Source organism: Hyperoodon ampullatus (genome assembly GCF_949752795.1).
Source record: "Hyperoodon ampullatus genome assembly, chromosome: 19".
NCBI classification, from domain to species: Eukaryota; Metazoa; Chordata; class Mammalia; order Artiodactyla; family Ziphiidae; genus Hyperoodon; species Hyperoodon ampullatus.
In genome coordinates, this window is record NC_136932.1 from 10,708,776 (window position 1) to 10,723,169 (window position 14,394).

Here is a 14,394-nt window from a genome sequence, read left to right on the forward strand (position 1 = left end):
GCCGTATAGACAGCAACCCATTTTAATAATCCTGGATAGTGTTTGTTTTAATAAATAAGAAGTCCCCCCCCACCGTCCAATACTGAATAGTAGTAACTATAATAAATAAGTTACACAAACAGACACCAAATAATAGAATAAACCAACGTAAAACTAAAGAGAGTCAGCTGGAGAGTTTAATGGAGTTCAACTAAATATGGGCCTCTTTTTTCTTATGCCTTTACGATGACTTCAGATTGGAGCTCCCTGTTGAGGGGGGAGCTCTGGCCTGGAGTATTGTTTCCTGGAGCCACAGATGTCTCTGTTATCCTAACCCACTTGTATTAAAGGCACGAGAAGAAAACGCTGATGGGCTGAAAGTGGAGGAGCCTGTGTTAGCTATTGCACGCAGGACCGAGGCAGATTTGGTGGGATGAACAGAATTCCTGTGGGCGGAGTGTTTTTTGAAACTTCTCTCCAAGAATGCATGCAACTTAAGTATTTCTTTACCAAAAGGGGAGGAGGAATAGAATTGTTTGCAACGTTGGAAAAAAAAAATGTTTTCCCCCTCTGATTTCTTATCCTTCCTCTCACAGAGGACCAGGAGAAGAAACCAGTGGCAAGGTAGGTACTTCCTAATTTTTATCTTGAAACAGCCAAGCAATCTTTCCATGTAAATCAAACGTTAGCCCTTTCCAAGTTATTGCTTCGCTGAGAAGGAACACGGGGACAGAGCCAAGTTCGGACTTCCAGTCCTGGAAACAGCAAGAACCTAGCCATACCCCCCCCCACCCCGCACCCCCGTCAGGAGCTAGTTTTCTTGTTATTTGTAAATGTGAATGATTTTTTTGTTGTTTTTGATACTGATGTTGTTTCTGCTTGGAGGGTCCTGAAGGGACGGGGCAGAGGCGCGTGAAATCCATAGGATGGGGAGAAGGAACCGATTTGTAATTCATCATCACCAGGGGCTCCCCTTACTCTGGAACTTTATTTCCCTTTCAATTTCATGTGTCTGGAGCTAGATTGCTATAAATAAGTTTCTGTTCATGTGACAAAACTGGCCGAGTCTTGAAACGGGAGGCTTCAAGTGACTTCTCCTTTCCTCTTTCTGCGGAGAATCGGGGCTTCCTCCTTCCGCGTCGGGCCCCCTCGTCCCCCAAGCCCATTCCTCTGACTGCGGTGCTCGCGGTCAGGCTGCCTTCTGTGCAGAAGCTACCACTGTAGGGCAGAACACAGAATGTGCATCTATGCCTGTGGGGGATGACATGGGTTTTGTGACTCACCGTAACTCAATACGGGTAAACACGACAAACCACAGCCCTGCCACTTTCTAGCATTGTGACCTTGGGCAGGCTGACTAACTCCATGGATTCTTGCTTCCCTTGTCTGTGAGAGGGAGATGTCTCTGTGCTGCAAGATTGCTGGGAGAGCATGAGGCACTGTTGGTAAGATGCTTAGCAGAGTGACTGGCTCGCGGTGAGCGTTCAGTAAAACTCACCATCAGGACCATCATCATCATCATCATCAACAGGCTTTAACTGTTGTTTCCAATCCCATTTCTTGGTTTACTCCTTTTTCTAAAGTCAGCCTTTGCTAAATAATGTGATTCTGATTTTGGTTGTGGAAGAAAAAAGACCTGAAGTTCATCCTTGTTTTTCTGAAGGCCTGAAGGTCTGCAGGCCTGAAGTTCATCCTGGTTTTTCTCCCCTGGAAGTAGAGGTCTGTTTCCTAAGACTGCCTGTTCCCCCGGGCAGCCAACTGAGGGAGCTCTGCAAACTGCTCTTTCTTCAGAATTACAGCTTTCTGAACCCACAGCGATGCTCAAAGTTTCTTTTGTTCCCTTTATTACCAGCCCCATTCTTTTAGTCATCATCCGGGCTCCTGGTACCTTAAGAAGCCATGCCCCACAGGGACACTTCCCAGCCTCATGGTTCTGGCCTAAAAAGCACTGTAGCATCGACATATATACACTACCGAATGTAAAATAGTTAGCTAGTGGGAAGCAGTAGCGTAGCACAGGGAGATCAGCTCGGTGCTTTGTGACCACCTAGAGGGGTGGGATAGGGAGGGTGGGAGGGAGGCTCAAAAGGGAGGGGATATGGGGACATATGTATGCATTATGGCTGATCCACTTTGGTGTATGAGAGAAACTAACACAGTATTGTGAAGCAATTATACTCCAATAAAGATTAAGAAAAAAAACCGCATTGTAACTATGACCCAACTCTACCTCTTCATCAGCAGTGGCCTCTGTCAAGGTTATTGTTACTTGAACTCTGTGAGTGTTTTGGGAAGTGGGACTTGCCTTCAGTTGCTTCTTTTGTTGTTGTTGTTTTTATGATCCAACATGTCTAACTCAGAGTTTGGGGTTTTAATGATCACTGGGGACATTATCGAAGTTCATTAGTTTTCAGAGGTTAAGAAATCAAAGGTGTAAAGAGTTTGACATGATATTCCCCTCGACTGAGTTTATTTTTCTGTTCTGTGAAGAGCAGAGAAACACACGTGTCACATGTCCCTCCCCATGACTCCTACGGGAGGGAAAGTTGAATTATCTCCGTTCCCTCAACCCCGAGTGGACAGTCTCCAAACCCTCGCCACCTGGTATAGTCACCCATCACGTCCTTGAACAAGTTTATATCATCATATTAGTTGTTTGATCTGCACTTGAAAGAATCAGAATGAATAAGTGACATAAAATAAAGCCCATTTGAACACATTTGATAGTCTAGAAAATCATCCTGAAACTCCAAGTGTACTCTTTCTCTCTAGCTTTCAGTGGACATTAATGGCTAAATTTCGCCACAAGTTACATAAACACATTTGACGGAGAGAAGGGGAAGAAAAGCTATGCAGCACAAAGACCCTTGAAGGCATGTAGCCAAATTCTGAGATGTCCTATAATTATGTACTAGTTACCAGATTCTGAAACAGCATGTAATATGCCAAATAAGTATCTCCTCTTGTTTTTCTCAAACAGGTCCCACCCAACCACTGAAAGGAGTAGCATCAGAATAATTCAGGGTGGGTTTAACCTTCCTCTCCTGCCACTAGCATACAGACCTATAAAGTCACTGCTAATTTGGTACATACCAACCCATAGCATATTTTAGGCTGTAGCAGGAATAGTGTATACAGGAGGTTTCTAAGGGCCTCAACTTGAGCTAGTTCATTAAAGGCAAGTCCAACACAGGAAGGCATATGTGGCAAATGTCTATGATTTGGGAGTCATATCTGGTTAGTAGGTCTTACACTATTTGTACACCCTGAAACAGGGAATCCCTTGCACATCGCTGGGCTGCTCGTGAAAGCTGGGATGTCCACGAGTAACTGGCCAAGCTCATCAATGGCCCAAGATTTCAATATTCATTCAGTGCAAACTCTACCTTAGTAAATAATCTAAATACGCAAAGGTCGTATATGGACCAAGTTACTGAGGGGTCATTAAAGCCATGCAATTGATTCTTAAACCCCAACTTTAAATCTTTTCTGGAACAAGGCAAGGGACAGAGTCAATAATATAACTCATTGCTGTTCCTGTCAAAGGAATAGTTTCTGTGGGTTTCTATATACTTAATTCGACAATCCTCAGAACATATTAAAGACAACCATATTTATTTTTGCAGACCTTGTGGTGAGTGGTTTTGAAAATGCTCAGTGGAGGTGGATTTAACTTTGAGGATTAGTTACAAGTCAGCTGGATCTATGTCTGATAAACAGAGTTGGCGGTCAAGTTCGGTAACGCTGGCTTTCATCAAGGACAAGGCATTCGGTTCGACAGAGGAGAGTGAGACTCCGTCCCTGCCCTTAGGAAGCTGCAGTCCAGTTTGATAGGAAGACACACAAAAGACAATTTCAACACAATTTCATCAGCGATGAAAAAGAGGTATGAAGAGGGTGCTTTGGTACTGGACTGATGGAAACATTCTAAAATCAGGTGATGGCAATGATGGCAAATTTGGTCAATTTAAACTTAAAACAGGTGAATTTTATGCTATGTAAAGAGGGTGCTATGGGAATACAGAGGTTCCCTTTAGTTCTAAGTTAAAACTATGGTCTTAGGACTTCCCTGGTAGCGCAGTGGTTAAGACTCCATGCTCCCAATGCAGCGGGGCCTGGGTTCTATCCCTGGTCAGGGAACTAGATTCCGCATGCCACAACTAAGAGTTCGCATGCCACAACTAAGGAGCTGGTGAGCCACAACTAAAGGAGGCTGTGAGCTGCAACTAAAGGAGCCTGGCTGCCGCAACTAAGACCCAGTGTAACCAAATAAATAAATATTAAAAAAAACAAACAAACAACTATGGTCTTCACCACCCTTATCGAGAGAGTAAGGAAGAGGGAAGAGGAGGTTAGAGAAGTGGTCGAGGATTGGGCTGGTCTTGCTGTGGTTCTTGGGTCTGGGACACACCTCTACGTGAGAGGAAACAACCGAATTACATAGTTTGCATTTTACATAAATTTCAGTCTGAAAGGTGGCAAGGCTGGAGGCCGGGAGGCCAGTTATGAGGACATTGTAATAGTCTTGGAGCTAAACTATGGACGATGCAACCAGGGCGATGGCCATAGGATGAGAAGGGAGGCACAAGCTCATGAGATTTTAGGTAAACTCAGCAGGACTTGGTAGCTGGGGGATATGGGTGGTGAGGGCGAGGAAGGAGTCAGGGAAGGCTTGGGTCGCTGTCTTCCGAGAGGGGCTACAGAAGAGGATGGACATGTGGAGTCCAACTGTGGACACGCTGAATTCAATGTGCCTGTGTGACACCCAGATGGAACCATCCAGCAAGCAGGTGTGCATGGGATTGTGACACTTTGAGAAGACACAGGATTACAAGTCATCAGTGTATGAGTGGTGGTTAGAAACATAGGAGGGGAGGAGATGGGCCACAGTCATTGTGAATTAGGAGAAAATTGGGCTGATGGAATTAACCTGTGAGGGGCAGGGAGAGGAATGTGAGTGAAACGGGAGGAAAACCAGGAGAGTGCGATGTCGGAAAGCCGGAGAAGTAATGTTGCGAGAGGGAAAGAGAAATAGCGCCAAATGCAGGTAAAGCTTCAGAAAACGAAGACTACAAAGGTGTCTGCTGAATTTCGCTACTGACCTTAGCGAGCACCGTTTCAGGGGAGGTGAGGAGACCGCCACGCTGTAGCAGGTGAGGGCATGAATGGGATGGCGGGGCGGAGTGGAGACAGGAGTGTAGCTGACTGTTTAGGGACATCTGGAGACTGCAAAGTGCCAGGGCTGTGGCTAGAAAAGGACGCATTGTCCACAGACAGCTTTGTTCTTTTGTTCTCAGTATGAGAGTTGAGCATGTTTGTGGGCTGAGCCAGTAAGAAGAAGAGAAATTCCAAGGATGTAGAAGAGAGGCCCATGGATGGAGAGGGGTGGAGACAGAGGGGCATGGACCAAGATCTCAGGTCCGGCACCAGGAGGGAGAGTGTCCTTCACCCATCGAGACTTGAGGGCTGGACGGGCGTGCAGCCTGGGATAGAAGGGGAAGAGCTGAGTGGCTCCCCTCCTGCCGGCCTCAGATTCTTTGTTTGGTTTCACGTGTGTGTAAAACAGGAAGAGACGGTCCTTGTTGAAAGTATGGGGATGGGAGGTTTGAAAAAACGGTAAAGTTTAAACTGTGATAACGGAGGGAGCTAATGGACAAGAAAACATGTTGAAGTGAGTCATCCTCTGTTCCTCTCTTTCCCTCACTCCGCCTCCCCGTCTATCAGCAAGGTGTCTGCGCTGCTTCTATTTCCTGGTTCGGGCTACTTCTCGCCACCCCTGCTCCCACCACGCTGGTCTCTCCTAAATTTCTATCGGGTTCCTTACAAGTTTTTCTGCTGCTTCTCTTGCCCCTTTCAGTTGTTTTCCCACACAGCAGCCAGAGTGATCTTTAAAAAAGGTAAAGCAGATCATACCACTGCCCTGCTTAAAATCATTCAGTAATTCTCACTGGGATAAGAATAAACTCCAAATACCAAGCTTTGTCCTGAGACACTCGACACGATCTGGTCCTAGCTACCTCATCTGCATTCTCCCTTAGCGTTCCAGCCACTCTGGCCTTCGTTTGTTTCCTCCAGTGCTCCAAGTTAGTTCCTGCCTCAGGGCCTCTGCGCTTGCTTTCTTTCTGCTCAGGATGCTCTGGCTGGCTCTTTCCCATCATTTACCTCCACGACCAAATGTTACTTCGTCAAAGAGGCTTCCCTGCCTGTGTAAAGGAGCATCACCCCACCCCTACTACCTCTGTTTTTATAGGCCTCATTATATTTATCATATACATTATATTGTCTTACATATTACTTTACTTGTGTGTGGTTTGTTTCTCGATCCTAGAATAAGAACTCCGGGAGAGCAGGGACTTTGCTCAGGACATAGTAGGCACTTAATAAATATTATTATTTGTAAGGACGGTGTTGAAACTGTCCTTATTAACAAGGACAGTGTTGAAAGCCCAAACGAAGTTAGAAAATAAAGCTGCAGTGGCTCCAAGCCACGCAGTTGTGCGGTTTTCTTCAGCAGAGCCCATCAAATCATAAGATTGATTTTCTTATGTGCCTGTTCTAGAGACAGTTTCAAACAAGTATTTCCAAACCTGGGCTGTGTGGCAGAGGCATCTTTGTGGAGAGGAGACGGTCCCCCAGTGTGACCAGTTTGGATGTTTATGTTCTTATTTATTTTGTAGAGACTCCCTCAACTTTACAGCCTTGGAGGTGGACTGGCAAATGTAGGAGGAAGTTGCTGGCTCCATTTCCAGGCCCAGAGCTAAGCTGTGCTACACAGGTGAAATCAGGTTACTGAGATCGCTCTGGTTTCCTTGGTGCCCCGGGAGGTTCAGTTATATTTGAGATTGCTAAGGAGGAGGAAAACCTGATGACGGCAGGCCTGTATTTTCCTTAGGGAAGGAGCGCTTTTCGATCCTCAGTTGAGGCTGAGGACCTGCCTCCTTGATTGGCGAGGGCTGACCTCCGGCCAGCGGGCTGAGTGACACTTTCTAACTGCTCCCAGAATCCCACAACCCAGCCTGGCAAGTTTGTCCTATGCCAGCTCTGGGTAATTACATCATGACTCCTCAGGCTCCCTGTCTGTTTTGTTTTTGCCTGTAAACACTGTAGCTAGGGTGACGAAGAGTTAGCTTATTGTAGAATGTGCTAACCACCTTTCTTCTGGCCGGAGGACAACAGGAAGGGCGTGTTATTTTATAAATGGTAGGGCGACCCGGTTAACTCCTTAATGTCTTTTTTCTTGGTTGCTGGCTTTCCAATTTAAGCCCTGATGTCATTGGTTGATAAGGTTTGTGTGCCAAGCTCTGTGCTAAATACTTGAAAAATGTTATTTCCATGACGATATTATAAGGTGGAGACTATTATCCCCATTGTACAGATGAGGAAACTGAGACTCAGAGAGGTAAAGTAGCTTTTCAAGGTCACACAGCTAGTAAGTGTGGGTTTTGGATTTTAGAAACCTATTACTGCTTATCATATACTGATACTGTAGCCTGAATTCTCTCCTAATACCGTAAGTGAAAGTAGAAGATATTCTCACATTCTGCCATTACCTGATATTCTGAGTCCGCCTTATGTTGCATGTCCCGCAGATACTGAACATCACTGACGAACTTCTGCCTGTCCTTTGCTTTATGAAACATGATTCTTAATCCGCGACCTGCATATAAAAGATAAATAAATGTGCTGTTATATCAGCCTTTGTTGCTTTGCCATATTTGGATTTCTCTTAGTATAATTGCTTTTATTCTCTTATTAATCTAATATCCATTGTTGGAAAGGCACAGATGCTCCTTTCAGACTGAAAGGACTCTTTGTATGGGTGTCTATGCCTTTACAGCCCTCTTGTTCCAGACATAAATAATGCAGCCACTTTCATGGGCTGGCTTCAGTGAGCCTGTTCTGGTAACTCATAGGGAGTTAGATTGGCAGACACCTGATTCAGAAAGCAGTTCTACCGCACGACAAAAAAGAAAACCCAAGAACCTAGCTAACGTAGCAATGACCAAAGCTCTGAGACCCTGGTAACTTAAATTCATTGACTCAACAAATGATCACACCCCTATTCCAACTCAGACACTCCGCTGGGCACTGGGGTACGGCGGTCGGCAAGATGCCATGGCCCCGGCCTTCGTGTTGCTACCATCTAGCCTGGAAGACCGGCGATGGATGTTGCTGTTCCCCAGCCCCTTCAAACTCCACATGACTTTCTCACGAACTTGCTCCTCCTTCCGAGTTTTCTGAAGGAAATGTTGGCATCGACCAGCCGGCTGCCCAGCCAGTAACCTGGGCAGTTTTCTTCACACTTCCTTTTCCTGCCCCATCCGTATAAAAACCAAGTCCTGATGATTTTCTCCCCCGAGTATCCCTGGAATCCATCATGATTAGAGCATGGGCACTGATGTGAGACTCTCTGGATTCAAATCCCAAGTCTTTGAACATTGATAAGTGGACCCTGATGGTGCTAAGTGCGATGGAGCAGAAATACGGGGTTCTCTGTCATTGGGGGAGGGGGAGGTAAGGTTTTCCTTAGGAAATGACACTGGGTTTGCTAAGGAGTGAGCTGGGCCAGAAGTGGAGCAGAGAGGATCTGGGACAGAAAGGACAGCAGGTACAGAGGCTTCAGGGCTTCAGGGCCTGGTGCAGCTGGGGCAGAGAGAGGAGAGAACTGCCTATGTGTTACTGCCTATGTGTTCTTCTAGAAGTTTTACGGTTTTATCTCTTATGTTTAAGTCTTTAATCCATTTTGAGTTGATTTTTGTGTACAGTGTAAGATAGGGGTCCAGTTTCATTCTTTTGCATGTGGCTGTCCAGTTTTCCCAACACCATTTATTGAAGAGGCTGTCTTTTCCCCATTGTATATTCTTGATTCCTTTGTCATAAATTAATTGATCATATATGCATAGGTTTGTTTCAGATTCTCTATTCTGTTGCAGTCATCTGTGTGTCCGTTTTTCTTCCAATATCATACTTTTTTGATTACTGTAGGTTTGTAATGTAAGTTTGAAATCAGGAAGTGTGATCTCTCCAGCTTGGTTCTTCTTTCCTACACATACTTTTTAATGACAACCATGTGACAGGTGCTGCTCTAGGTTCTGGGGAAACAGCAGGATAAGACAGACAACATCCCTGACCTCAAGTGTCTACATTCTATAGCTTTCTTTCCCTTTTGCGGTTTGTTTTTGTTTTTGTTTTCCGTTTGTGCAGATATCGGCAGAATCAGGTTGCACCTGACTCATGGTGACCCAATGTCTGGTCTGGTCACTATGAACTCTTAAAAGGTTTATCATGAGCCCCAAACAATATCATCTAAGAACTTGTTCTGGTCCCTTGGGGCATATTTTCTCTCAATTATAGAAGGTTGGTCTTTGTGAGTCAGAATCTAAAACTACAATCTGATAGGTAGTTCCACAGATGACACACAAAATCTAAATTTTGTCTCTGAGCATTTTAATAGTCATTTATGGAACTCTACTTTAAAAGACCACTTTTAACTTTTTATATGAATTTGTACCTGCATAGAATAAAGTTATGTTCCCACGCTTTTCAGAAAGCGATGGTGTTAAAACCGGCAGAAAGATGGACCCCTGCTGCTACTGTTGGAAATAAAAACCTGTCTGAATATTAATCAGGCAGAGAACATAAGGATTCATAATAAAAATATGTTAATGGTCACTAAGGGAGCACATCCCAGAGTCCACTTGGATGATACATTTTGGTTAAAAAATTAACATAGAAAAGCCAGCTAATCTATCCTGGCTTTAATGTAGTGTAATTTTAAGGAGGCTTCTAAATCAAGAGGCATGAAATCACTTTGTCTAAATAGGTAGGAAATAACACTATTTGAATTACTCCTTGCTAGGTTACCTCTGACTTCACAGTCACCGACCAAATAAAGGACTTTAAAATTGCCTGCAAAAGTCTTTTTGCCCTCCCATAAACTCTGTATTATTGTACTCTACTGTAAAATGAATATTTAGAAGCATCGTGGTGCCACATTTAATCTCTTAAATACATCAGTGCCTTTGTGGGATTAAATACTCCAGGCCCCAAGGAAACAGATTATTAGAGACAGATCAAGGAGATGGTAGGTAGATCACCACAGTTTAGGCAAACATTCTCAAGTGTCACTTGAACTTCATACTATACTTCATGTTTAAAAATGGACCAGGAGGAACAAAAGACGGAAATAACTATATGGAAATAAATCCACATGAGATCATGCTTAATTCGTGGATCTCAGCTTTGTGGGCTTCCTCAACCAGATGGCCATTTGAAGCCAAAAAAAAATTTTTTTTCTTAGCAAATACAGACAGGTGGAGGGGAGGAGAGTGATAATAAAATGTGGGCAGGGCGCATGTTTCTAAAATAGCATTCTGTATTCTCTTCTGTGTCTCACCTTTGAACTGCTTTTCAATTTACTATCCACTCATGGTTATGCACACTTCTGTTTTAAGTCTCTGGTGATAATGTGCCAATTTTGTGTTTTAGAAATTTACATAAGAAGCCATATTAAATGAGGGAGAGGGAGCAAGAGAGGAGAAGGCAGGAGGAGGCATGTGGGAAAGGAAGTCCTGCTTTGCTGAAAGTGAGAGTGAATGATTCTTCTTGGCCTCAAAATTCTACATATCTGTGAAATTTCAGGGAGGAATATTCTAAGAACTTTGTGACATATGTCTTCCTCTCTAGTGTACATTTCCCATGAATTCAAACTGAATTTCCCTGACTAAGGAGAACAAAATCTGATGCAGAATATATTTCTCTAAATATATTTCTCCATAGTTCTCTAAAAAACAATCATATGCGCTGTCTTTCTGTTCTATAGCCACGTTTGTCAAAAGAATTGATTGGAAGGGAGTTCTTTTTATTAACAATCAAGTGATTTCACTGTTTTCTTACGGTGTTCTCATATTAGAAATGTCGTTAAAGTGAATATTTTATTGGTTCAGTTATAAAGAAAAATGTAAATGTAAGCCCCTCTTTCGGCTGAGAGTTCCTTTGAACCAAAATCTAAATGGCTATATTTATACTTGACCATCAGGTTTATAAATTACCCCCCTTTCCATAACTGGGTGCTGGGAAGAAGCATTGCAGGAGACCTTATTCATCCTTTTACACAATTAATTAATATGTAATGACAAAGATTACAGAATTTGTTTAACTTTAGCTTTCAAAAATCTTAGAACTTTGAAAATCTGAACAAAAAATAAAGTCTTAAGAGTTTTAAAATCTTAACTTATAAAAATATTTTGAGTTATAAGCAACAAAGATGAGTGATTTGGGCTCAATCTTCCTAACTCTGCACTCCCTAGAGAATACTGTGACCAAAGAAAAAGACGGGGTAGATGGTAGATTGGTTCCATCCAATTTGCTTAGGAAATCAGGGGGCGGGGTGGGAGGTGCTGTGCTATAAAGGGCTTATGAGAAAAGCTCTTTGGCGGTGACTCTTCATTTTATTGTGTAACCGTTGAAAGAGCTGGGCGGGCATACACTGACCATCAAGCCCAGAAGAGAGACTCAACGTGTAATTCGGAAACTTTGGTACTGGGCCGGGAGGTCACAGGCTGAACGAGCAATTCGATGCTCTCAACAATTATCAATAATTTCGCACTCAGGAGCCGGAAAGGCCGTGATCCGTGTACCTCTCCTGGACCTGCAGAAAAGGGTAGTCTGCGGGGAAGTTATGTACGTGAGCGGCCGCTGCCAGGGTGCAAATAAATGATCACAGAGCCCCCCAAACCTGTCTCTTTGAGGCAGAAAAATATGGGGGCTCTGGTCAGCCGGAAGGAGGGAGAGGCCAGGCTCCCAGGCTTCAGGCCCGATTTCCCTCCAGAATCGTAGAAGTCGCAAGGAGAGGTGGTCCCCCCGCTCCTCCCCCGACTTTCTCGGAGGATCAGGAGCCGCACGGTCGGGGGCAGGGTTGGGGAGGGCCGGGCCGAGCCGGGCCATTACCTTGCGGGTCAGTCTTTTCCCCCTGCGAGGGGTTAAAGGGGCCGAGGGGCGGGGCAGGCGGACTGGTCCGGGGCGGAGGAGCCGCCCGTCAATCGTGCGGGGGCCGTCCCTATGCTCCTCTTCCTCCTCCTCGCTCTTCTCCCTTCCCTCTACCGATCCCTCTTCCTCCTCCTGCCCGGAGGCAGCTTTTAACGGCGGCGGCCGGCCGGGCTTTCTACGGGCGGAGGCCGTGGGGGCGGCTGCCTGGCGTCCTTCCGTTCCCTTGCCAACCCGTTCCTCCCTCCTCGAGCGGGAGCTGGGTGCGGCGAGCGAGCGCTGCCGCGCGGCCGTGGGGGCGGGGTTGGGCTGCGGCCAGGCGGTCCCGAGCCCGGAAGTGGGCGCTGCGCCGGTTGCCTTGGGAACTAGTTGGGATGCGGTCGGGAAGGCAAAGCGGTGATGGCGGCGAGCAGAAGGCGGAATGGCTTTGTCTTGAAGTCCAAAGCCCAGATATCGAGGCCTTCACTCCTGCCCCGACTCTGTGCTGTGCTTTACAAAGAATGAGATTAGAAAACGAGAGGGGAAAGTATTTTTAACTGAATAAAATAATATTAAAGGCAATACACTGATAGAGGGAAAGAGTGCAGCCCTGCAGTTTGAGCTGTGCAGGGGATCTCTGAAATATCTGATCCAACATTAAAAGGAAGAAATAAATAATTAAGGGAGGCACACCATCAGTGGCAGAAACGAGACAGGAACCCAGTTATATCTTGGTTATCAGTAATCTTGGCTGCCTTTCCCAAGGTAGGAGGTTCTTAGAGGCTTAGACTAGTGCCCACAGGTTTAGAAAGAAGGCACTGGAACCTGTGCTAGACACACCCTCTGCCAGGTTTATTTCTGTCTGTGGTTTTCACAGGCAAAGATGACTCTCTTTCATTTATTGTGCATATTTAGGCACTTGATAACTTGCCAACTGGTGTCAAGTTAGGGCATTTTTGACTGGGTAGAGAATAAGGAAAAAGGAGAATAGAAATTCTTGGACCTTTCATCAGTGCCCAGAATCCCCAGGTGTCTGTGGTTTGGGTGTCTTCTCAGCAGCCCACAAACCAGTTGACGTCCATGTCTCCTGCAGCATCACACCCTTCTTTCTATTCTTATCAGCACCACTCTAGTTTTGGGCTGCACAACCTTTTAACTGGATTATTAGAAGGGCCTCCTAACCACACCCTGGGTCCCTGTCTCCCACACCCTATCCCCACCATTTTCCCTGTTCCATAATCAGCATACATCCAATGTCATTGGCCCCATGTTGTCAAGCTCTCAAACTTCCTTACTCCCTGGGGAAAGAAATCCCTTCCCCAGGGCTCACATTCTTGGTTTTCCTCATTCAGCACTTCTTCAATCATACTTCAGCCAGAGGAGACTCTGTATTACACACTGAATATTACTCCCTGACTTTATATCAACTTCTAAGGTATATCTTGAGCCAGGCAGAGCCCAGATCAAATGTACTTAAGTGAAGTCTTTGTTTTGGGCACTTTGTCATCCAACCTTTATTAGTACTTCCGTAACCCCTAGTACCTTTCCATCTCCAGTAGCCCAACCCACATTCTGTTCTTGTTCTCAGCTAGCTATCGAGTAATCCTTATTAAAGCATCAACTGATAATTGAAGCATTAACTGGCAAGTACCAACCTGAGACCTCTCCCCATGGTTTGCGCTTTTCAAAAGGAAATGCTTAAAAATGCAAAATCTTTAAGACACACTGCATTGAAACTATAATAGTGAAATGGTAGGTAGAGAGTTTGTTCTGTTGGAGCTAGACTCCCCTCAAATAAAAATAATTATAATGATTAATGATTAACAGAGAAGGAAGTTGAAACCCAGGTGAGATAGTCAAAGAGAAGTGACCTGCCCTAGGACACATGGTAAGTGGCAGACCAGGGCTCAAAAGCAGGGCTTCTGGACTTCCCTGGTGGTGCAGTGGTTAAGAATCCACCTGCCAGTGCAGGGGACACAGGTTCGAGCCCTGGTCCGGGAAGATCCCGCATGCTACGGAGCAACTAAGACCATGCACCACAACTACTGAGCCTGTGCTCTAGAGCCCGTGAGCCACAACTACTGAGCCCACGTGCCACAACTACTGAAGCCCGTGTGCCTAGAGCCCATGCTCCGCAACAAGAGAAGCCACCTCAGTGAGAAGCCCGCGCACCGCAACAAAGAGTAGCCCCTGCTCGCTGCAACTAGAGAAAGCCCGCATGCAGCAATGAAGACCCAACGCAGCCAAAAATAAATAAATTTATATATATATATATAAAAAAAGCAGGACTTCCCATTCCCAAATCCCTGATGTTACCTACTAGTAAGAAAAACACCTTGGTACGTATTGGACCCAGATTTTTCTCCTTCTACTTCAACATCTATATAAAATAATAGTTTCTACCTCAAAAGGTTGCTGTGGGGATTCAATGAGACAGGACAAGTGAAGCAC

The 14,394-nt window shown here is 45.2% G+C and overlaps 1 protein-coding gene across 1 annotated transcript in view; it reads right to left on the minus strand.

Annotated features, from left to right (window-relative positions):
- The window catches only part of MARCHF10 (membrane associated ring-CH-type finger 10), a gene marked incomplete at its 3' end in the record, with an annotated part of 84,873 nt that extends 77,248 nt beyond the window's left edge, over positions 1-7,625 (minus strand). The window contains exon 1 of the mRNA XM_079725498.1: positions 7,530-7,625. Coding sequence (XP_079581624.1) covers positions 7,530-7,619 — 90 coding nt within the window. The 5' untranslated portion in view covers positions 7,620-7,625. The remainder of the gene's footprint in view (positions 1-7,529) is intronic.
- Positions 7,626-14,394: the final 6,769 nt, after the last annotated feature.